Source organism: Hirundo rustica, chromosome 1 (assembly GCF_015227805.2).
Source record: "Hirundo rustica isolate bHirRus1 chromosome 1, bHirRus1.pri.v3, whole genome shotgun sequence".
Classification (NCBI taxonomy): domain Eukaryota; kingdom Metazoa; phylum Chordata; class Aves; order Passeriformes; family Hirundinidae; genus Hirundo; species Hirundo rustica.
Window position 1 is genome coordinate 101,425,763 of NC_053450.1, and position 25,899 is coordinate 101,451,661.

Consider the following 25,899-nt stretch of genomic DNA (forward strand, 5'->3'; position numbering starts at 1 on the left):
TTAAAGTTCTGACCACTGTCTGTATGTATAATGTATTTCTTATTGAAAAGTTTAGGCTCTGAAGAATACATTCAGTTTAAAACACCTTTTAGGTATATTAAATCTTTAGGCTGAAGATTACAGCAAGTGTTTTCTCTTTGGTGACTAGCTGTTTGTCTCACTTTATTTACTTGATATCGGGTATTTGTCAATGTCATTTCATATCTGCAGAAAATTCATATGTTCTATGGAAGTATGTATGTGTGTGAGTGTGCTGAAGGTCACATGACTGTTTCATCCTATTTGGTGGAGCAGCTTGACTTTTTTCCTTTGCTTTTGGTGATGGTTGTGAGTGCAGAAGTTGATTGACAGATGCATGCCAGAAACCCCCATTCTCCTTTTCAAAGACTACATATGATGGATTACGATCTTTCAGCTCAGCAGGACACAGGGACCATGCAAGCTGTAATTGGTCAGGTATGGAGTCAGCCATTTCTCAACTCCCCTTTTATTTATTTTTTTTTTTTTAACAAGGGTCTAACCATATGATTCACATAATTCAAATTCACAGTACCATCTTTCTATCTGTATCTTCATCTACCAGCGAATGTAGTACTGAAAGTGAGAAAGGCAAAAGAAACACAATAATCTGGCCAGGGAATTACTAGAAAAACCTGAATTACCATCCTTTTCTTCTAATAAACCCCATCTATAATTCTGTGAGAGCTTTACTAAATCAATGTATTTATTAATTTGCTGTTTTATTTTGTGTAAATATGCTGAAGTAGAAGAACCGAGGAGTGAAAGTGTTATGTTTGCTGGGGAGTTGCTTTCTATTTGAAATGCTGTTCATTATTTTTATATTGACTGTATTCCTGTACTAGATGCTGTGGGGTTTATTTTTTATTTTTTCTTCTTGTACTCCTAATCCAGATAATGTGTGATTGAGCTTGGTAAATGTAGTAGTCTTTGCTGCTGCAGAGGGGCAGCTTGCAAATTAAACACTGCCACAATCTGAAAGGTCCAGGTGGTCTGTCCGTGCTCCCTAATGCAATCCAGCACAACAGCTTTAATAAACAGCTCTATTTAGTTCTCCCTCCCTGTATCCAGGGAAGTGAACTGGTCTGGGGCTGCTGTGATGAAATGCCAGAAGAATATCTCTCAAAGGCCTCACAAGCTGATTTTTAGAGCTTTTCCGTTTTGTCGTCTTTGTCTTCCAAATGGGTCAGTGAGTCCTTCTCTTTCTGTTTTGTGATTTCTGATAAGTCTGTAGTTTTTATATGTGTGATTTAACCATGCTGTTTAGAGCTTTAGCCAGAAGAGAGAAGAATAATTGTCTTTTCATTTGCTCCAAATACTAACCTGAAGTGGGGAAAGAAATTATTTTGTACTGATGAACAGGGAGGGCTGTTTTCCTTTGAAAGCAGTCGGAGTCAGATGAGGGTGCCTGTTTTTCTAACAAAATTTTAAGTGCTCAACACTTTCTCATTAACCACTGACTTGTAAATCAGTCTCTGGTAAAGGGTATTTTTTTGAACTCTCAAAAGTTTGTGGTTTTTTGCATATGTTTCCAGTATAGTAAACACATGCTGCTGAGCTGATGACATAGTATTTGTTTTCTATATGTTGATATGATGGTAGAAAAATATGCATTCTACACACTGTTTTCAACTAAATTATGCCAAAACACTGAAGTCCCTCAAAGCACATGGTTTATTAATACCATCGTACGTAGTAATGCATTTCTGGGCGGAAAATATCAAATATGTAATACTATGTTTACCACAGACTTTTATTGCTTTAAATATTTTAAAAATAGAAGATACATTTTTTATTAAAAATCCTCCAAACATTAACAGCTTTCTATTAGGCTGGCTTATACCTAAAATGTGGGGCGTGCTTGCCAGTACTACGCTGTGCAAAAAGATGTATTTTAGACTGTGTTAATTACCTTTTGTTTTACTTGTTCAGTCTTTCAGATATATATTTAATGATTCTAAGGCAGATACAATGGCAAGGTTTTGAGCAAGTACACTTGACAGAAAATATACCCTGAAATTTTTATAAATCTAAAAGCTTGTAATATCTCTTTAATGTAACTTTTGTTTTTGCATGTGAGAAAGTGTAAGTTAGCTATTTTATGTTTAAGGCTTGCCAACTCTCAGATAGTGGTTTTGAGGCTGGAAATGGTAGAAGATTTTTTTTTCTGTGTGTAACATTCCATATTTCATGAATTTAAAAAGTTCAGTGAATGTCTGGAAAAATGTTTATGTCATGTGCTAGTGTATTTCATTTCCCAAAATTAATAGCAAGAGCATGCACTTAAAAGAAAAATAAATTTAGGTATTTTAGGTGACTAACTTCTGTGGGTTTTCCGTGTCAGACTTTATAGATGTTATTTTTCTGAAACTTACTGTCTTAGGTGCTGCAAACATTTTTTTTCCGATCAGCGTGTGTGCATATTTGCATTTCATATATGTAAGTGTGCACATCAAAATGTGTTCTTAAATAAGCAAAATTTTCAAATATGTTTTTGTTTTGATTAATTGTCCAGTGTTTGGTTGCTATTAGCTATGTGTTAAGATACATTAGAAAGTTTTAAAGTATTTTTCCTAATAAAAAAAATATGCATTTTCTCCTTGTATAATGAAATAGCTAGTTAAAATATGGGAATGTCAGGGCAATCAGTATAATTAATATACTTTGCTGCAAATAGACATAGACTTTCTGTATGAACTTTAAGAGAAAATAATTATCAAAGGGCAAGCCCTATGGCAGAAAATCTTTCCACGCTGTGAGGCTCTATTTTGTATTGATAAATATTTAAGATTTGCATATTTAGTAGTTGCATATTTTAGAAGAGCCATTTATTTCCTGACACTATTAGAAAAAGTTCTTAAAAGTATTTTTTAACTTTCAAACCTCCAAACCCCCAAAATTGCATAAATATTTATAAATTGTATTTTTTCCAGCCATGAGAATGAATTCTTTTGTAATACTGCAGATGTAGCTCCAAATTCAGTCTTGTGTACTGCTAATGTAATGTGAAATAGGGTAATTAAAAATCTAAACTGTACATGTATAGGTGATGCAATGGAGATCAGACACACTAGCAGTTTTTTGTAGTTCAAGCATTAGTCTATGTATGACACAAATGGAATAGCAGGGGCATACTGATTTAAAGACATTTTCAACACAAAGTAGTTGTTCATCATTAAATGCATTTTTGACCTTTTTGAAAGGCTATTTGGATTTCATCTGTCTCTAACCACAAGTACACAGTGATTCCCACTAATGATGGCCATGGTGGGCAGAGTGCTACAATCCTGACCATTACCCAGCACCTGAGTGTACTGGGTCCAGGGTGCAGAACTGCTTGTGAACCTTCCCTCTGGAGTTTTCCTTCCCCAACCAAACAATAAAACAGCCAAGTACTCTGAAGAACAATGTCCTTGCCTTGTGTGTCAAGATCTAGAAGCTCATTGCTCATCATGATTTTGATTCATAACTGGAGTGTTTGGCATGAAACCCTGATCCCTGCCAGCAATAATCTTTAGCATCCTTCTTTGCATGCCAAACCACAATTTCCATTATTTCTTCAATTGTGTTTTGCTCTTATGGAAACTATTAGCTGGATTTTTATGCCATATTCCATACATATTCTGAGCTCATCTGAATGAACAGGTAATTAAACGTGTCTGCTTTGTATGCTTTCTAAAACCTCTACTAAACCTTTTTCTTATTCTTTTTCCCCTCCATCTATTTTTTTTTTTTTTTTTTTTTTTTTCTTCAGACCTGAGCTTGTGAGTGACAGGTTAGTTCATCAGCATTACAGCTCTCCTGTTTTTGTCTCGTCTCATGCAGACAGGTCACTGTGTCCAATCACCCTTCTGGCTCTGCTGTCGCCAGGGGAACCCAGGCCAGCCTGCCATCTTGATCCACTGGCCCGAGGGCCCAGGCTGGCTGCACATTTCAGTGTTCACTGGTTCTTGCAAATATAGTAAAGTGGGAAAGGAGAGGAGAGCAGCTTAAATTAGATCTCTGTATGTTGAGAGGAAGCAAATTAGGTAACTTTCTTCTTCAAATAAACATGTGTTTGTAGTTATTATGGCTATGTTTTAGTTGTTTTTCTACAAGTTTAGCATAATTTTTTTTCTGTATTTTAATGGTATCCTCCATATATGATTTCACTACGTACTAAAAGCTATTTATGCAAGGGTAAACATGCTCTTTTCCCACAGAGGGTTCTCTGAACCCCAGTTTATGAATCTGATACATTGTTGCAGCCAGTGTGGGTCTATGTTCTATTTCAGTTTTTTGCAATTTTTAAATTTTTTTTGTCTGTGTTCTTCCTCATGATTAACCACAACAGACTGTGTTTCAGAGGAGCCATTCCATTTGTAACTTTTGGTCACTTTTGAGAAGTTTAATCTGTTGTCCGTGTTGTTTTTATAATGCAGACTATTATGTATCCAGGAGTTTAATTTTTATCAAATGAAGATCAGTTCTAGAATTTTGTCTTGAGCAATCTCTACATGATTTTTTTTTTGTAGCAGTAGAGAAGTTCTTTTTCTCTTGGAATATCTGCTTCCAGCTCTAATCTAATGTAAAGGATTGCCTATAACATATACAAAGAGAAAATGACCATATTACGTATAGATTTAGGACCTACTTTTATAAGACAGCAAAGAATTGTATCCTTTTGTCTGCAGTTGTCTGCAGACAAATCCTTTTCTTTCAAGCAAGAATCGCTGTAGGAATGACTACTTGCATAAGTAAGGCCAGACTACTTGTCCCCTTGGCTGCTCACTGTATATCCAGAACAAAGATTTTAGTCTTTTAGTCACCAGCAGTGGTTTTCTGCAGTTCAAGACTGTGGGGGAGAGACTTATGGACAGGTACACATTGACTGGTTTTTTCTGTAGTATGAGACAGTGTAAACAGTAAGAAATATGTTTGCAAAACTTCAAAACCATGCTTTTTAATATTTATGAACAAGCTGGTACTCTGGCAATGAAGCATTCCGTCTTTGCAGAAACCCACTATTGTATACACTCTAGAATACTGTCCCTAAGAATTATTATTGTAAGGAGATGCAGGAATGTGGCTGTTACATTTTATAGTATAAATATTTGTGGTAGAGGAGTTTGGATCTTGATAATTTAATATATGTAAATTCTTTGGTCCTAGGCCTGGATTCCAGCAAAAGAATGCATTCTTCTGTTGACTTCTGTTTTTACAGCAGAAAAGATGAATTTTTATCATTTTGATTCATACTTAAAAATATTTTTCAGCTTTTCACACCGAAATCGGATTTTAATTGAAACCAGCTTTCTAAAAACATTAGTATTTTTTTCTTATTGAATTTCTTTATTCTTTTCTGTTCTGTATTACTGTGCAGTCTCATCTGTGGGTCAGGCCAGCCAATTAAGAGGTCAAATTTTTAAAAAGCTGTGGTTTGTAATCTGTATATAATCACTATATTCTAATTGTAAGAGAAAAATTAAGTATGTCAGCTGACCTTTAAATTGCTGGACGAGTCACACTCCTCCAGTGATGTAGATTATTATCTTCTGGAAATGCATTTACATTCAAGTACCTCTGTTACATTTCCTAGATTCTAGACTGATAAACTGTGTATCAGTCTGGCCCATTTTTGTGTGTACAGTGCATAGAAGTGACTGCTGAGCCTCTTATCTTACAGTGACCTGTAGTTGTAACAAGACTTTTATTTTTCTTCTCTGATCTAAACTTCAACTCAAATGGAAGAAAATAAAAGGACAATCAAAGAGAAATTGTATACAACACTTTCAACATTAGATGAAGACATGGCAAAATATTCCTTTTTCTTGTGATTTACATTGTTCAGCAACATTAGTAATGTAGTTTTTTATTCTGAAATTATAAAAATGGAAGAACCTAAGATCAGGCAATTTTGAATATGTGCATATTTATCTCACACTAAAGTTAAATAGACTTAACATGTACCTAGATGTTGGTCAGCAAGTCACTTAAGCCTGTAAGAAGTCTGCAATTGCTAAATCTTCAAGTGCACAGAATACTGAATTCAATGGGACTCATATATATAACAATTGGCAGGATCTGGTCCAACAAGTGTATTGTGCTACTGCCACTGCTAATAAATATAACAAAGTCTGGCTTAAATGCTAACTAAACAATTGTTATTCAAACTGTTTTGTAATTAGAACTGGCTATTAGAAGTAAAGATAGTAACTCAAGGGTCTTGAACACTTACTTCTGAGGATATCAGGACTACAGGTAAACAGACTATCACTTCAGGGGTTTTGTTTCAATGTTGGCTTCAAAACCTCTGTGATGTGTTGTACTTTCTCTTCAAAAGAGGAATATTAGTTGATGTTTGCTGCTGATTCTCTGTTGACTGGTAGTGCTGTTATACAGTAGTGCTTTATCTAACTGTTAGATCAAAAGAAAATTTTGAAGATCAAGGGACTGTTCTACATTTCTAGCCATTCTTAAAAGAGGTAGTGGGAGAAAGCTTCATTAAAAAAATGTCGGGGGGAGAAAGAGGGGATGCAAAAATCTTTATTTCAAACAATCCTTACATGGCAAATTATAGAAATTAAATTTTTAAGCTGTTTAGAGTAGATTTTGTAGTTATTGATAAGCCCATTTTTTTCTATCTACATTTGTATATGCCATACTATATATAGCAAAACTATCTTTGACTAAATTTGACTCGCATGAGTAACAGCAATTGATACTGTTTAATGACTTGAAGTTGAAGAAAGTCTTTTCAGAAATGAGGGCCTCATAAATGCATCTTGCTCTCTTGCTGTAGATGTACAGCTGACCCATGTCCTTTGCACATGTGAATGAGGATTTACAGGGCAGAACTCTGATAGTTGTTCTTGTCAAAACACATAGGTCTTGTCTTGGCAGGCTTTCCTGTGCCACCTAACTGTAAAAGAAATCCAATAATTTGACAAGCAGTGCTACAAAATCACACTTGAGATAGTAATTTTTGACCCTGTGATATTTCCAGTGAGTGTAATTTGAACTACTTGCTAAATATGACTTATTTCCAAAGGTGACTCATTCCAGGATGGGATTCTGAATACACAAATGGGAAAGGGCATTGTAAAGGGAAATAGGACCTTAAGCAAAAGAAAAATAAAAATGTTAAAAGGGAACTTTGTTCTATTTCAGTCATTGATTCCATGAAGTAACTTTTATTTTATAAGTTGATAGCATTTTCAGGAATCTTGGACTCATGTGCATTTGGAAGACACAATCCAGCTATGGAATGGCACTTCCAAAAAGGAAATATTATAGGGAGAACAGTAAAAGACAAAAGTGGTTTTTAACTACCCCCTGCTATGGAAACAAGTTTCAAGAAACAGAAAATAACAGAGCATGCATTTTTTTGCAAGCAAATTAGTGAAAGTCATGTTAATAGTATCACACAACTGCTGTTAGACATATTGAAAGTGATACTTTTGTATCAGAATGTTGTACTTTTCACTAAACTGTTTGCGTGCCTAACTGCCTTTTCACTTACAAATCCAACTTATGGAACTCTAATGCAGTTTTTACTTGAGCTTTTCTTATGTTTCAAGTGCAAGGAAGTTTTACTGGAATAAGAAGCTGACAGCTTTAGCCCATTCCTGAAAGAAGACATCCTTTGGGGGGTGGGGGGGTGGGAATTAAATAGCTAAATATAGATTTGCAGCACAGACTAAGACTGAAACTACAATATCAATCACTAGAATGTTTAATAATCCTTGTTTCAAACTTATGAATTAAAATCACATTGTCTACCATCAGTGGCAGACTAGCATCAGCCTTCATTTTTCGTAGTATATCACATTAAACGCTTGGGGATTTTGTTTGGGGATTTTAAAATTATAACTACAGAAAAATGTGCCTGATTGTTACTGAATCCACCTTAAAAAAAAAAAAAAAAAAAAAAAAAAAAAAGGGCAAAATATGAAAAAAATTTTGGTAATGGTTAACTTGGGTGTTTCTGAAAAACTGTCATTGGTTCTATAACCTTTTCTACTAGAGCCAGATGCTGCCAAGTGCTGAATGTGTCTGGAGTCCTGGACTTCCCCCTGGCTTTGTTAGGAAGGACACTGTTCCAATGAAATAAAATAATCTGGAATAAAGAAGAGTTATGCTGCTATAGGAAACCAACAGTTATTGCAAGATTACTGCCCATTAAACCTTACCTTCTTTTTGCTGTGCCCATCCCTCTCTTGTACAAAAAGTGCTTTACATTTTTCAAAAGGATTATACAAAGCAGAAATAATATCTGATTTGTGTAATTCTAATCTTTTGGAAGAAAGGTTGAAAGTTGTGGCAAATGTAGAAGTGGCTTCTAATGTGAAAGGATAAAGCAGAAAATATCAAACTCATTTTGCTTTGTGTCAGTCATGATGATTTATCATTACAGTCAGGGCAAACTATGATCTCAGAGCAGAAACAATTTTGTGTATTAAGAGGGGAAAAAAAACCCTCCAAAACCCAGAATGTTCCAGTTTGATTCTTATGTCCTTAGGGTTGCAATATTGAATTCAGAACTGGGGAAGCTTAATCTTGCAGCCAGATTTCACAAGATGCTGGTTAAGCAGTAGGCAGAAGTGATGGTTTGGGTGTTGTAATGCCCATGGTGGGAAATAAAGAAAGATAACAAGATTTTGCCACCAGAAGTCTGTGTGCAGTATTCACCACCTGCTCCAGCTTGTCACCAAAGTTGGCAAGAAAACTTTGCATGCAAGTTGGTGAGCAACACTTAACCATTTCAATGCCTGACAGACGAAACAAACTTGGAGTGGTCTAAAACAGCATGTGAAGGGTTCACAATAGCTCTGAACATAGCTATCTGTTTATTTTGGTGCTATTGCTTATATGAAGGGTGATCATGGAACCATTTAAGCACATCTTCAAGTTTCCCCTCATCTTACTGGGAAAGCTCACATGAGCAGCACATTGTGCACTAGACAATGTAATGCTTGTATCTTCTCTGGTTGCAAAGGATATAGAGATGTACTGCTGGAAAAAAATAAGGCAGTTCTCTATTTCCACTCAGTTAATCCTGGAGAGTAGAAATCCATGTGCCTTGGAGGCTGAAACTGAAATTGGCAAGTGTTTGGAAAATAAGACCTGGATTTTGAATAGCCAAACAAAAGAAGCTCAATATTGGAGTTTCTTCCCCTGAAATATATTGTTTTCTGTTTATTTTTCAAGTTCATGCTGGATTTTAGCAAGAAGAGAAATTTAGGGTTGCCCCCTAACTAGGGATTTAGAGTGACTCTGCAATGAATTTTAACCCAAGAGGCACTGTGGATATTCAGAAAACCTTTGTTCTACTCTGCTCATGTCCTTATGCTAGACCCATCACTGTAGTTATTAGATCTCAAAGACTACATTCTTCAATGTAGTACTTTCTATATCCTTAAACCATAGTTTATTTATTTAAAAGGTTATATCCAGCATTGGATTGGATTGTAAAGTACCCTTTGACTCTCATGAAGGACACAGAAGAAACAGATGCTTCTGAGGGCATATGTCTTTCTAATCATGAAGTACCACAGCATTTTTATTGAATTAAGGACTGCACAAAGATCTGTGCTTTTAATCTTGCCAGTGTGTTGAGAATTTTTTTACTTCTATGGTATCATGATGTCTTTCATTACTGATACAACAAACATTAAGGTATAGAGGTGAATTTCAATTACACTTTTATTTCAAAAGCAGCTGCAAAGTAGCTTAATATTTCTCTAAGAATATAAATAAAAGCACACTAAACTTCAAACAGATGTTTAACATGAGCATGTTCAGGACAGGTTCTCTTTTCTATCTGATATTTACCAGGATCCATCAGAAGTAAATCTGTGGAGCTAAGCAGAGTTACATTTGGACAAACAGGATCACCAGCAGCCTTTAAGCTTGTTCAGTCAAATTCAGAAGCCCTTACATGGGCAAATTTACCAGTGTAGTTTATAATGTTTGAATAATTAGTGATTTCTAAGATAATCAGAAAGAAGACATAGAAAGAAAAAGAGAAGAACACCAAAATTGTGTGCTCCATTCTGACTGATGTTAATTATACTTTCTCCAAACTGATCTTTTTGTTCTTTTTCCCAATCAGTCCTGCAAGGCAAACTGTAAGAAATTGTATGTGTTTTCCCTTAATTTTGGAAAATACATAAAATTTCTTTAAAAAATTCTTTCAAACAAGACTGAAATCGGCATCTGAAAAGAAAAATTTCACTTAAAAAATCATGGTTATTTTTTCATTTTTATAATGCTTATGTTTGCTTCTTTATCTTTTTTGAGAATTTCAACCACTGGAGATAGTAGTGTAATGCTACTTTATGCTGGGACCTCTTTATACCATCTGGAAGTACAAACCAGCTGTAAAGTGGGTTGTAAGAGTAATTTATTTATGCATATTTTCAAGTTCTTTTATATTTCCATAAATGGTAGGAACCCATCTGGATGTAAATAGGGATAGAGTCCAAATAAATGGACTAGAATTTCTGGGTTTTTTTCAGATGGAAATGAAAAGGGATAGGCAGAAATCAGACTGCAGGAAAAGAAAAAAGAGAAAGCCTTATTTAGTTACAAGCAGATATCCATTAACAGACAAGGTGAAAGGTTCAAATCCTGTTTTATTTGCCTCCTTCTATAGCTTTGCTGTCAGTGATGAAAACATGAAAGGGAGGGAAGAGAGCACTACTCAAACCATAGTAGTCAGAGCTGCTTTCTCAATCATTTTGGTTTTCAAATGAGTATACTTAAAACAAAAAGCTTAATCTGGATCTCTCTCTCTCTCTTTTTATTTATTACTTGTGAGCTGCAGTGTTGCTCACTGTGACATTTGACAAAGATCTATCTTTCCAAAGCATTATTCTGTTAGTATACCTGAATCAGTGAAAAAGGAAACAAATTAATTCCATAGGAATTAATGTCAATTAAATGCCTTCTTTCTATACTTCCTATTGCAAGTTGCATTCTTTAACTCCAAGTCAAAGGGTGAATAAAAACAGCAAAGACAAAAAAAAAAAAAAAAAAAAAAAAAAAAAAAAAAAAGACAGTTATGCTAATAATGAATACCTTAAAATTAGTCACACATGGGAAAAATAATAAAATAGCAATTTTGGCATTAACAAAAGACTTTCCTTTGAAATTCTGAGGAGCTTCCTACTCCATTTTATTTCATAATCCCTTTTAGACGGGAACAGAGGAGGCTTAAGGGATTCTGTGAAGTTGTGAGATATTTCTCTCTTTGCTTCCCCATTTTGTGAGGGCCTAAGGGAAAAATATTGGCAGAACTTGTAGAACCTTCTATAATTGAAGTAGCCCAGTATTTCCTATTTTAAGACCTTTGCTGCTGCTCTTAGTATTTCCAGCTGGTTGGCTAACGCTTCCTGAATACTTTTGAAAGCAATTTCTGCTAAAATTCAGTGGTTCCCAAGGAAGATAGGGAAATAGGGGGTATTTTTGCCCATTTTAAAAATACATCATACTTAAGAGCAAAACTCTGAATGTGGTGAGGAGTAGGAGCATTGGGCTTGACATGTCTCTTCAGGTATCCTGTGACAAGCCACCAATGCTTGATTATATTCCAAGCCTTTGAGAAATGTAGTTGGCACCTGTTTTCTTTGGAACTCTAAACAGCTACATCCCCTAACAATTCACAGAAAAAGGAACATCAGAAAGGAACCTCAGAAAATCACCTGCACATGGACAGGATCAGCTTATCTGAGTCACATCCGCCAGGTGTTTGTGTAAGTGCTTCCTGAAAAACTCCATCCAATTCCAAACTCCATGAGCACTAATTCTATAGTATCTTTGTCCTATTCATTGCACCAAGTAAAACCCCTATCTTCCTGCCACTTTTAGGAGTATCAGATTATTTCTGTCCCCCTTGAAATACTAGCTTCTCACTATGCCTGACTTGGCAAATTGTAGAGGTGACATGAGGGACCCTTTACTTTTCTATATATTCTGTGACCCTATTCATGGGGGATGGAGAAAAGAGAATGATTCAAATGAAGACAGGACAAGAGCCAGGGAAGACAAAAGATATGGAGTGAAACTATAAATGCACAAGTAGTTGACCAGGGCTAGAGAGTGACAAGGCAAGAAGAAGTAGGAGCCTGAAGGAAGAATGGATCCAAGAGAGGTTTGGAACTATGAGGGACAGTAGGGAAGAGGACTTGCCCTGTGTGTGGGCAAACCTAGATGAAAGTAACAACAGAAAAGGGACTGGACCTGGTTAGGGATAAAGACAGAAATAGAAAACCCATGGGGCAGGTTCCATTGCTACTCAGAAATTTCTGCTGGCAAATTTCACTGGCAAAATTTCTCAGTTCCTTAAAACATATAAATCTACACATATGAAATGTGGAAAACAGTATTTGTACAGTTAAGCAACATAATCCAAATAATCTGTTTTGCTTGTAAATATACATAATGACCCTCTCATTACATAAACAACTGTATTGTTTATGTAACAACTTCACAGATTAAGTTCTTTTATTTTGACTTCTTTCTCAGTATTATAGTTGATATATACTATTATTTTGTTCCCTAGAAATTGCAGGAAATGTATATATGTATGTATGTATGTGTATATACATATATGTATATACACACGTACATATTTATTCTGCGCCATATGTCAAATTCTAAAAAAGTTTTATTTCATTTCAAAGTGGGAGTTGTTGTCTTTGCATGATTTTAAAAGATTAAAAAATATAATTTTTAAAGAATAAGTAGCTTTGATGAAAGCACTTAAACTGTCCTGCTTATGAAATGTCAGACTGAAACATTTTATTCCACTTTCATACGAATCATAGGCTTTTATTCTACTTTCATATGAATAGTAGGATTAAAGGTTCTAACATAGTTGAATTTTAATTTTGAATTAAAAACTTCCCAGAGATCTTGCCATTACTATTTCCATCTTACCCAGTAGTTTTTCTAGAACAGTGACTGACATCTAGATTTTTTGATATATATAGTCACTGGTCTTTGCATAAAGTAGACACGTTAAGCCCCCATCATAGGGGATACTCGGCTCTTGATTCTCCACTGCCTCAACTAGTGATTTACAATGTTAAAAATGGAAGCATTGCAAAGTCCAGTGCTTTTTTTCACTTTAAGTGTTCAAAACAGTTCCTTTACTGCAAAGTAAATGCTTCAGGCTCCTTAGGAGAAACAACATTGTATTATCATTTGAACAGATATAATGACTACTATCAGCAACTTGAAGTCACTTTAATTCCTATACTACACCAATTTTATCTCTGACAGGAGGGGATAATTTTCTGAAACTTACTTATCATCTCTTGAGCATTATTTACAATTGTGAATATAATCTCACATATAATTTAGTAAGAGAATGTTACCACGCTGAAGGAGAACTGGGAAGAGGTATCTAGTACACACCATGGTGATGTGCAAAGGGGAAACAGTAAATGCCAACACAGGGGTGTGAAAAAGGTGGGGCTAGAAGAAAGTAGGAGATGCAGTGTGGAAGGAGGGAATGGCAGTTAAAGAAGAGGTGCTTTGGTAAGGTTGAAAATATGAGTTATTTTTCTAATTTTTTTTGTTTTGTTTTATATATTGAACTAATTGCAATAAGGTTTCAGAAAATGTTGGGAAGGATGAAGCCAAAATCCTATAAATAGGATTGCCTATATTCTGAGAATGAGAAACCTGTAGGTGAGATAGAATTGAAAGTAAGTTTTGATGTTTGAGATGTATTAGATACTGGATCTCTGGGAAAACAGTTATGTGACCATCTGAAAGTTACCTGCAGCCAGACCCAGAGGTCAAATGGAATGTTCTGTCTCACCCCTCAATGTATGGTTCATCCCACACCTGTAACCCTCCCCTGAAGTATCAGGTATCTGTAACCCCATTGGCCCAAGGCTTGTTCCAGCCCACCTTGAAGACCCCTGATAAGGGGTCCCAGGGGGGCTGGACGCTCTCTCTTTGCTCTTTGCTCTTTCTGCTTGCACCCTTCCCTGAGGACTTTCCTCTCTTGGAATTTCCTCTCCCTACTTCTCCCTTCCCCCACCTTCCTAGGCCTTGCCACGAGCTGCAGCCTAGCGGCTCAGAGCAAGGCCTCCACATCCCTTACAATAAACCTCATCTTCTAAAACCTGACTTCGGAGATCTCTCGTCTACATTCATCTGCACCGTCCTGGAGTCCTCAGCAGCAGGAGGAAGCTATTTCTACAATTGGCGCACAACGTGGAAAACGCCGGACCCAGCCTTTCAAGCTGTGAGAGACTTCCCCATGGACGGTAAATTACCAGTTGTATGCTAATCGGTGTCGTGAGCACAGTATATCGCTGCATGGCAGCGTGAGGCTGGAGCTCTTTAAAGTTGCCGAAGACAAAACCTTGAGCACGAGGATCGTTACTAAGTAGCGAACACTCGGAGCTCTGAGGAGGTTTTGCCGGGCGTCCCTCGAGCACAGACGGCTGCTGCTGAGCGGCGGCCACTGGGGCTCACGGAGGGAGTTTTGCCGTGGTACGTTGCCACGTGCGTTGAGCGCGTGTGGGCACTGCTTTGCGCTGCCCGCACTGAAGCGCCGAGGGGAGGTTGGAGTCCCTGAGCACGGAGGAGCTGTTCCTGAGCAGCGCCTGGAGCCGTGGCTTTGAACGGGACCCCGCGCAGCGTCCTGAGAGCCGACTGGAGTGTCTGGCCAACCCCCACGTCGGATCTCGAGTGAGGACCTGCTTCTGCGACATCGAGGTGAGCTACACTGGTGTAAAAATGGGGCACTGCCATTCTACCCTTGATAGAGATCTCTATAAGAAACTTAAGTATCTTTTACGCTGCAATCACAGTACTTTACATAAGCAAGAGCTGAAAGACCTTTTAGAATGGACTCTAGTTAACTTTCCCAATGCTGACCGTTCAGCCGTCTTTACCAGAGACTTTTGGGACTCAGTTGGAAATAGACTCTTTAATGATATTTCACTGAAGAATTTTGCTGCTGCTGAGCTCGTTCCAGCTTGTAGGGCCCTCGTTGAGATCTTTGCTACAAAAAATGCCTCTGCAGCCACGACATCTAGTCACGCGGCTCCCGGAGATCCCCTCCGCGTGGCCGCCGGTCTGCAGCGGAGCCCGCCCCCCTCCCCCCCCCTCGCCGCGCCACGTGGTTTCGGTTTCCGCGGCCCCGCCGAGCGCCGCGGACCCATCCCCCACCCTCGTGGCCGCGGCACCCGTTCCCTCGGCCCCTACGCCCCCACCGGACCCTGCGGCCCCTCCCACCGCGCCCTCGGTCCCGTTCACGGCTGGAATTCCTGTTACCGGGGCTCCCTCCCCCCGCTCCGTTGTGCCGGGCCCCGTCCCCGTCTCTGCCCCTTCGAGCCCGCCCACTGACAGCGTCCCTGCGGTGCTTCTCGCTGCCGGCACGGCGGCAGCCCCGCCCCCTCCATACCACGCGGCCCCGGCTCTACCCCCCCTCCCTGCCGCGAGTCCCGCCGCTCCGCCTGCCATGGCTTTTGCGGCTGTGGTTGCCGCCGTTGCCGGACTCCTCCACAACCAAGCGGCCACAGTCTTGCAAGCAGCACAGAGTCCCCTCGCAGCGGCCGACGCGGCGCTGGCGGCGCAGCCGCTCTCGCCTGTGCCCGCCGCTGCCTCGCCGCCGCCACCTTTCTACGACCCGGTGGTGCCGGCTGCAGCGGTGCCGGCGCCCGCGGTGCCGCCGGCGCCGGTACCGGCTATCCCTGCAGTTCCCCTTGCGCCCGTCACTCCCCCGCGTGTTCGGGCGCCTGCAGACTGCCCCAGCCCCACGCCGCGGCGGATGCTACAGCCCGTTCCAGTCCCGGCTCCGCGGCGTGCCCTGGCCCTGCCCGCAAGCTACGAGCAGCTCACTCCCGCGGCACAGACGGCGGCTGACTATGCATGCCCTGTCCCCGCTCCGCGGCGAGCCCCGGCCCAGCCTGCGAGTTACCAGCGGCTGAGTGCCGCGGCACGGACGGCGGATGGCCATGCGAGCCCAGTCCCTGCTCCGCGGTGTGTTCTACCCCGCCCCCCCGTCCCTGCCGGAGCAGCAGCTGCACCAGACGCCGCGGCCGCCACCGGGTTCGCTGCGCTGCCCCCTGCCGCAGCCCCTGCGTGTCCTGTGCCCGCAGACTCCTTCGCGTTCCCTCCCGCGGCCCCTGAAACTACCGCTGCTGCGGCTCCCGCGCCCCCGCCACCTCCCGCGCGCCCCATGCGAGCCGCCGCCATAACGTCCCCCTACACCGAGACTGCGCACCTCGCGCATGCGCAGACTGCGCACCCCGCGCATGCGCAGTACGCGCCAACCCGCCAAGCCGCATCACCGCCTGTAATACAGCCTGCCAGCTCCCGCAGCCATGCAGAAACCTACGCTCAGCCGCAACTTGTTACAGTGCCATCGCAAATAGTCCACACTGCCGCGCGTGCTGCACAGCCCCCGACGCCACAGACTTCAGCAGTTTCTGCACAACCACAGCCTTCAGCAGCCCTTCCTTCGTCCACGACCCTGCACACAGCACAACAGCAACACGATTCTACAGCGACTTATATGTATCCTTCCGCGCCTCTTCCACCGCCAGACCTACATGCTACTGTAACAGCTTCATGCCTGACGACTCCTCCCGCGGCTTCAAGTTCCTCTCAGATGTCTTCACTGACAGGCTCTGTGCCTTCTGCATTCCTGCCTGTGCCTCCTGCATCGTGCCCAAGCATGACAAAACCACAGCTTGGCACACAAGCCATGCAACGAGAAGGGGGAGGATGGAATGTGACAGCCGCTTTAACAAATACAGGACCGACAGAGAACTGTTTTGCCCTTGAAGATGCTAGCCCTCTCAAATCTGAGGATCCACCAACACCAATCCCGATTTTGGAAGGTCCCCAGAAATGTTCTGATGACCTTCAACTGACAGACTGGCATGAAGTCACACGAGAAATTTGCAAAGAAGAAAATCTAAATCCTCTAGCCATGCCTGTGATATTCAGCCAGCAAGCTGGAGGTCCCAGAACAGGGACACCTATCCCATCTCAGGACATGAAAGAATTGCGAAAAGTGATAAAGGACAGTGGCATCTGCTCTCCATATTTTAAAGAACTGCTGAAAAATACCCTAGAAAGAACACACCAAACCATAAAATGCATTTTAAGCCAAGTGAAAAGGGGGAAAGCCCAAGTGACACCTCAAAAGAGATTGAAGAAAGCTCAGTATGTTTATAATTTTCTGAACAGCTCTGCAAAAGAGCCTCACCCTCACATTTACAGACATTTCTTGAACACTAAAAAAGTAAAACTGAAAGAACACCCCCCAGTTTCAATTAAAAATTTAAAATCAAGACAGTTAGAAAGACCATATAATCCTGTAACATGGGGGAAGAGGTTTGCATTTGCCTCCACAGAAGGAGGACTCAAGTGGGTTCCAGTGAAGAATGTGAAGCTGTACCACGCATCGAAGCCCGCTGAGACCCCCACATCAGCCAGTACTGCTGCAAACCAAGAAGCAAGCACCCAGACCTGAGCTTCGCAGAATCATCAAGAGAAGATGATCTGCCAAGAACAGCCCAAGAAAAGACTGGAGTTTTATTATTTGCATGTTACTTTTGTTCTTTTGTTTTAGTTTTTGTAGTGAAGCTTTACCTAAGTCAACCAAAGATGAATGTCTGAGTTGTTTTAGCTAAGTCTGCAGGCTCTGATACCATCTGTCTATCCGACAGAAGCCCTGAAAAACCTGTTTAGTTAGAGTACCTTTTCCAAAAGATTTTGAAGGTTTGTGCTGCATGAATTTATCTGATCACTCTGTTTCCATTCATAAACAATTGCAAGAATTGAGAGATTTAGCTAGCCAAATTACAATAGATGACCCATCCTGGTTAGACAATTTGTTTGATGGTTTGAGCTTTGCACCTTGGCTAAAGGAACTTTGTAAGATAGGTTTGATCATTCTAATAGTAGTAGTTGTAGTTTTAGTAGCGGTTCCCTGCATACTTCACTGTGTGCAAAAATTAATGAGTAAGACAGTATCTAGTGTTTTAGTTGTTAATAAAAACGGGGGAGATGTTGGGGAGGAAGAAGCCAAAAAACCCTATAAATAGGATTGCCTATATTCTGAGAATGAGAAACCTGTAGGTGAGATAGAATTGAAAGTAAGTTTTGATGTTTGAGATGTATTAGATACTGGATCTCTGGGAAAACAGTTATGTGACCATCTGAAAGTTACCTGCAGCCAGACCCAGAGGTCAAATGGAATGTTCTGTCTCACCCCTCAATGTATGGTTCATCCCACACCTGTAACCCTCCCCTGAAGTATCAGGTATCTGTAACCCCATTGGCCCAAGGCTTGTTCCAGCCCACCTTGAAGACCCCTGATAAGGGGTCCCAGGGGGGCTGGACGCTCTCTCTTTGCTCTTTGCTCTTTCTGCTTGCACCCTTCCCTGAGGACTTTCCTCTCTTGGAATTTCCTCTCCCTACTTCTCCCTTCCCCCACCTTCCTAGGCCTTGCCACGAGCTGCAGCCTAGCGGCTCAGAGCAAGGCCTCCACATCCCTTACAATAAACCTCATCTTCTAAAACCTGACTTCGGAGATCTCTCGTCTACATTCATCTGCACCGTCCTGGAGTCCTCAGCAGCAGGAGGAAGCTATTTCTACAAGAAAAAAGATTAGGTGTAGTAGCCAGGATTACATGGTGGCAGAGAGCTGTGTGAAACAGTTGTCTACGAGAAAACTGAGAATAATAAAACCAGATCCATGTTACATCCTTTCTCTTCACCTTTATCCATTTATGCATCTGCTCAGATACAAGTTCAGGGGCCCATCTTACAAGGCATCAACAAACCATGCTTGTGGTAGTGGTGCAGTAAGGACTGAGAAAAGCATAAAACCAGGGCTCAATTCTGTCACCTCACTGTTCTGTATCAGTGCGTTATGAAGATTTTAGCTGTTGCCAAATTAATGTTAAACCCCTTAATTCCATTTTTATTCTTCAGCTTAAGGTAGATTGGCACCAGGAATTGTCTGGTGGCAAATTTGGGCCCACAGTGTTTCAGATAAAATTTACAAAACCAAGAACAAGTTTATGAAGACAGACATGACTTACATCCTGTTCTGTTAGCAAAGGTGTTGCTGGCCATGGTATCAATCCTTCTCTCAATGTGATTTAATTATTTTTTTGAAGTTGCTTTTTTAAAAGACAGTTTGTTTCTTGGTCAGTATCTTTCTGCTTTGAATAAGTTTTTGGCTTGGTTAATGCCACATTGGACGCTCACGGTATCTGCAGCTGTCTCCAGCATGAGCATAGAAGGATAAAGCATAGGAGGATAAAGTATATATTTTATCCTTCCATTTCATGATTTCCTCTCTTCCCTTCAGGCTAGAGAAAGAAAAGAATAATTATTATTTTATTAAGTTTTACTAAAATAATACTTTTCCCCTCACAAATGTTCTGATAAGAATGGGATTTTTGGGCAAGCTCACATCAGTATCTGAGGTGTGTAGATGTATAACTGAGTCACTTTATGCTGCAGTCCCATGCCAGAAAATATTTGGGTAACCATTGTTAAAAGATTGTGATTTATTTCTGAGTTGCTTCCTAAGTCAGAGTTATGAAATACAGATCAAAGATCCATGAAAAAGAGATGGCCACTTCTCCAGCATGTAAGAGTGTGGGAAGAGTGTGGCCAGCAGGTCGAGGGAGGTTATCTTTCCCCTCTACTCCCCCTCATGAGGCCATATCTGGAGTGCTGTGTCCAGTTCTGGGCTCCTCAGTACAAGAAAGGCAAGGAGGGGCCCAGCAGAGGGCCACAAAGATAATTAGAGGTCTGGAGCATATCTCTTTATTAGGAGACACTGTGGAAGCTGGGACTGATGCATAGAAATATCTCAAAGAAAGTTGCCAAGAGGATGGTGCCAGACTCTCCCATGGTGCTCAGTGGCAGGACAAGGAGTGATGGCTATAAACTAAACCACAAAAATTCCACCTCAACATGAAGAAGCACTTCTTTATGTTGAGGGTGGCAGAGCACTGGAAGTGGCTGCCCAGGGAGATTGTGGAGGCTCTCTTGCACCTGGATACTGTCTTGGCAGAGTGCTGGACTAGATGATCTACAGAGTTTCCTTCCAAATGTAACAATTCTGTACTTCTGTGGTCCTCTGTGTAGTTCAAGCTTGGAAAAAGTGTGTGATCCTTTTTTCTTAGTTTTGGTGGTGTCTTTCTCATAGATTATGATTTAAAGGCTGAACCACAACCACAACAATCCCCCTGCAAGAAACCAACTGGTTTTTGATAGGTGGAAAACTTTTCTTCAAAGAGAAAAGACAGATAACCTGTGAAAAATTATAACATTAATGGAGAGCTTTAAAATCTGTTTCTAAAAGGAGGAACAAAGAAATAATTATTCTGCCAATATCTTTTCATATTGGGCTCTTTTTCCCAACAGCCTGATGAAGGTTTTGACATTTAAGTTGCAAAGATAAGAAAGATGAATTCTCAAACCTCAGTTTTCATATTACAACTTCATACTACAAGATTCCTTTTAAATCACAGGCAAAAACTGGATTAATTTGAGAGTCTATCCTTTGCGGTGGTTAATCAAGTATTGCATTACAGTACTGCTAACAAGCTTTCTTCTCAACAAAATGTGTGTTGGACTTACTACAATGCTCTTCCATTGTAGAGGACTTCTGTATCTAAGTGTCTTATGCTTGAATAGTATTACGTCAGAGTGTCTTTCTTAAAGAATCTGCATCAGTGCTGCCTCGCCTTGAGTTGTGTGTGCAGTTTAGACTACCACAATATAAAAAATACATAAAGCTGTTAGACAGCATCCAGAGGAGGGTGTTTTGGGTTTACAGGGCCAAAGTTTGGTTGTGGGGCTACAGGGGTGGCTTCTGTGAGGAGCTGCTAGAAGCTTCTTCCATGTCCAGCAGAGCCAAACCCTGGGAGCTCCACAGATGGATGTTCCAGTGGTTAAGGCTGGGCTAATTAGAGATGATGGGAACACAGAACACCTCTGTGATAACAGATTTAAGAGGGGAAAAAAAAAAAAAAAAAAAAAAGAATTACTGTGCAGAAGTAATTGCAGCCACAGAAGATTGGAATGAGAATATGTGAGGAGAACAACTCTGCAGACACCAAGCAGAGGAGAAGGAGGAGGACGAGGTGCTCCAGGGCACTGGAGCTGGGATTCTCCTGCAGGCTGTGGCAATAACCATGGTGAAGCAGCGATGCCTCTGCAGCCCATGGAGGACCAAGGGGATGCAGAGATCCACCTGCACCTATGCCAGAGCAGGTGGATGCCCGAGAGAAGCTGTGACCTTCTGGGAGGCCCGTAGAGAGAGAGGCCCACTAGTCCATCCTTGAAGAACTCCACCCCATGGAAGAGTGATCCACGCTGCAGCAGTTGCCTGTGGGATAGGCTCACATTTCAGGAGTTCACTGGCAGCTGCTGCCCATGAAATGGACGTTTGTTGGAAAAATTAATGGAGAACTATTTGCCATGCTGGAGCAGGGGGACGACTTCTCTCCCTGAGCAGCAAAAAAACAATGGAACTGACCATAACCCCCATTCCCTGTTTCTCTGTTCCACTGGGGAAGAGGGTAGAGCTGGGAAGGAGGGAGGGGTGTGAGGAAGGTGTTTTTAAGGTTTTATTTTATTTCCAATTATCCTGCTCTGATCGTCTTAGTAATAATTTAAACTTATATCTTTAATTCTAGCCTGATTTGCCCATGATGGTGTTTAATGAGAGACCTCTCCCAGTCCCTGTCTCAACTCATGAACCCTTCATTATATTTTCTCTACACTCTCCAGCTGCCAAGGAGTGTGAGAGAGTGGCTTGGTGGATGCCTGGTATCCAGCCAGCATTAACCCAGAGAGCCAGGAGAATGGCAAAGGGCCTTGAGGGGAAGCCATATGAGGAGTGCCTGAGGTCACTTCGTCTGTTCAGCCTGGAGAAGAGGGGAATGAGGGGAGACCTCATTGCACTCTTCAACCTCCTCACAAGGGGAAGTGGAGGGGCAGGAACTGATCTCTTCACTCTCATGAACAGTGAGAGGATTTGAAGAAATTGCATGAAGCTGAGCAACAGGGGCTTTAGGTTAGATATCAGGAAAGGGTTCTTCACCTAGAGGGTGGTTGGGCACTGGAACAGGCTCCCCAGGGAAGTGGTCACAGCACCAAGCCTGACACATCTCAAGAAGTATTTGGACAACATTTTCAGGCACTCTTGGGGCTGTTTTGTACAGGGGCAGGAGTTGGACTTGATGATCCCAATGGATCCCTTACAACTCAACTGATTTTATGAATCTCTCTTCAGTGTGCTTATATATTCTGAAGTGTTTTACAAATGCAACATTCTTCTGCTTCTGAGCCCTTCAGTTACCTGAAAGATGAAATGGAAAAATATGCAGTTGAGCTTAGCAATTTTATGTGGCAGTGTGTAAATGGAAGTAAAGAATGTGTTGCCAGTGGAATTTAAAAGATTGCATCAATTCCAGTGTGGTGCTTGGGCAGGATATCAGCATTGCTCGGAGACTTCCATTGTCCTCTGATAGCCCTAAAGGTGAAAAAATGTAGCTCTATAGATACAAGTGTATGGGCTGCTTTTTCACTGTGTTTCTCCTTTAGAGAATAAATCACAGATGTTAATGTGTGCAGAAATAACTTCTGAAACACCTATTTTATTCCGTATTTTTGTGTTTCTACCAGATGCTGTTTCCAATCTAGACTGTCCTCTTTCAGGTGTTTTTCCAGGATCACGCCTTTGCAGGGGTAACAGTATCAGGAGATGGAGTCCAGGGCATTCGTTCATTCATTATGTATTTACAGATTTCTAGCAAAATCAACCAGGTTGGAAAAGATCTTTGAGATCATCAAGTCCAACCTGTAACCTAACACCACCTTGTCAACTAGACCATGGCACTTAGTGCCACATTCAGTCTTTTCTTAAACATCTCCAGAGATGGTGACACCACCACCTCCTGGGCAGCCCATTCCAATGCCCAGTCACTCCTTCCATGAAAAACTTCTTCCTGATGTGCAGCCTAAACCTTCCCTGCCACATTTAAGACTGTGTCTTTTTGTCCTGCCACTGGTTGCCTTGGGATATGAGACTAACCTCCACTTGGCTACAACCTCCTTTCAGGGAGTTGTAGAGTGTGATAAGGTCTCCCCTGAGCCTCCTTTTCTCCAGTTCTGTCAGCTGCTCCTCATGGGACTTGTGTTCCAGACCCTTCACCAGCCTTGTTGCCTTTCTCTGGACGTGCTCCAGCATCTCAACATCCTTCCTATATTGAGGGGCCCAGAACTGGACACAGCACTCAAGGTGTGGCCTCACCAGTGCTGAGTACAGGGGAAAAATTACTTCCCTGGTCTTGCTGGCCTCATTGTTCCTGATGCAGGCCAGGATGCCATTGGCCATCTTGGCCACATGGGCACACTGCTGGCTCCTGTTCATGCTGCTGCCAGTCAGTACCTCCAGGTCCCTTTCTGCCTGGGCACTGTCCAGCCGCTCTGTCCTCAGCCTGTAGTACTACAGCAGGATGTTATTGTGGCCAAAGTGCAGGACCTGGCACTTGGTCTTGTTAAACCTCATATTGTTGGATTCAGCCCATCGATCCAGCCTGTCCAGGTAGCTCTGCAGAGCTCTCTTACACCTTCCAGCAGATTGACACTTGCACCCAACTTGGTGTCATCTGCAGATTTGCTAATGGTAGACTCGATCCCCTCATCCAGATCATCAATAAAGATCTTAAACAGGACTGGGCTCATACACAGATCCCTGGGGGACACCACTAGTGACTGGCCACCAGCTGAAGGCAGCACCATTCACCACCACCATCTGGGCCTGGGCATCCAGCCAGTTCTTAACCTAGAAGAGTGCTCCCATCCAAACTATGGGCTGCCAGATTTTCCAGGATTGTGCTAAAGGATACTTAAGTCTGTACCAAGGAAGACAAGACCTAGAATGTAGAACATCATAGTCCCATCAGTTATTACAGAACCTTGTCCAAAACATGGGCTGTATGCATGGACATGGTTCTGATTTTGTAGCTAACTATGCTGTAATCAATATTGCTAAACAAATCTTTATCATGAGACAGTCAGACAACTGTAAATACTAATTAAGGACTAATCCAAAAACCTTTTGAAGTTGCAGAAAGATTGAATATGCTTTGAACATGTCCCAGGATAAAGAAATAATCACTATTTAGCAGGGTTCTGCCTCTACAGTTGAGGGAAAAAAAAAAAAATTTTGCTAATGAGGGACTCTTTTTGTTTACCTGAATCCTCCCATGTTCTAAAGTTTTCCTGGTTTTAGCTTGGTAGAAAGTTTACATAACAAGTATGAATGCACTGCAGAGAAGCAGAAGCAGAAAACCCTCTCTTGCTGTGAAAGAAGCTCACTCATTAAAATAAAACACAGGGCAATTATACAACTATACTATATTGTCAAGCTCCAAATCTGTTACACTTGTTTACAAATGTCTGGAAAAATGATGAAAACCCTTACTTTACTGAAGTTAACAGGGGTATTTTCATTAACTGATATTGCTTAGAGAGTTTGTGATAGTTACAGGTACAGGAAGTCTGTGCTGGAGACAGAACAATTCCAAATCTGCTCTGAACAATCTCAACGAACAGAGAATAAGGAAAAATTTCTAACTTCCAAAAGCTTAGTATTGACAAATAAATACCCAGTATACCATGAAGGAAGTTAAAAAAACCCAACAGCTTCAAAACCTACATTCTCATTCTCATTCTCAGTGGTTTAAAGAACCCTATCTTCCAAGGCTGAATATCTTTTTATTGCTCCCTTTTGCTGTCTGGTAGTACCTACATTTGGTGTAACCATTCACTGCTTCAGGAGCAACAAGAACTTTCAAAACAAGATATTTGTTAATTAAATATTCATTACAATATTCAATACAGGATTTTTATGCTTTATGTCTTGTTTTAGTATCACTACACACATTTTCTTTAAATGTGTACATTAGGACGCCCTGATACTTTAAAATTACTAAGGGAACCAAATTATATACTGTCAGGATCAAATGAAACTGCCTCAATAATGTTCTAGTCACAATAGTTTTGAGCCCTGCTTGTATGGGAAAAGCCCTGCTAATGTCAGTTATGCCCTTAAAGTTCAGAGTATGCTGCAATCCCTCACTGGAGTATGGCCTAACCTCTGAATAGGTAAATCAGGTCAATGTGGGATTCTTCCACAGTAGTCCTCTCTTCCTGCTCCTCAGGCTGTGGGCATGCAATTGTCCTTATCAACTTGATTATACCTCTGTGGTTAGTATTGAGTTATCCAAATGTCATCTGATTAGCTTTAACAGAAATATCATATAGTAATATGCACAACTGATGCATTAATTTCTAAAGAATATCCAAGGGATTTACTTCTGTTTATCTGTTTCTATTATACAACCAATGCAATCTAAAAGTTATGTGTTCATATAAGATGTTGGCTGTATGTAAGCCTCGAGTCAGACACATGGATTTCAGGATGCTTATAATCCTTGCTTAAGTATAATATAATTGGACATTAATATGTTGATTCAGTTCCTCTGAAGAGAAAGATTTAATGCATTTAATGCATTCATGTTGTTTGGGTTTTTTTTCTCCTCAGAAGTTAGTAATTTTTATCTGATAAAATATTGTTGCTGTACAAATGGGAATTTTCATTTATCCCATTTTTTAGGAGTTAGACTTAATGTTACCTGAAAGGATTTTAAATTATTACAAGTATTTCCTAAATTTAAAATGTTACAAGTGCCTTATAAAGGAGTGCTGCAGGTTAGGATTTTACTTTTTGTTTCTTTCCTTCATGGAATTTTGTCCCATATATTGCTAAGAAACAATAACTATCAATAAAAAACAAAAGATGTAGCTGGGTGTCACAACATTCCATTA

The 25,899-nt window shown here is 40.8% G+C and overlaps 1 protein-coding gene across 2 annotated transcripts in view; it reads left to right on the forward strand.

The window, feature by feature from the left end:
- The first annotated feature begins 351 nt into the window (after positions 1-351).
- POU6F2 (POU class 6 homeobox 2) overlaps positions 352-25,899 on the forward strand; it is a 312,255-nt gene continuing 286,707 nt past the window's right edge. Inside the window, exon 1 of one of the 2 annotated variants that reach the window (XM_040084661.2) lies at positions 352-456. In XM_040084661.2, the coding sequence (XP_039940595.1) occupies positions 352-456 (105 nt within the window). The remainder of the gene's footprint in view (positions 457-25,899) is intronic. The other variant, XM_058423089.1, reaches the window with a different exon arrangement.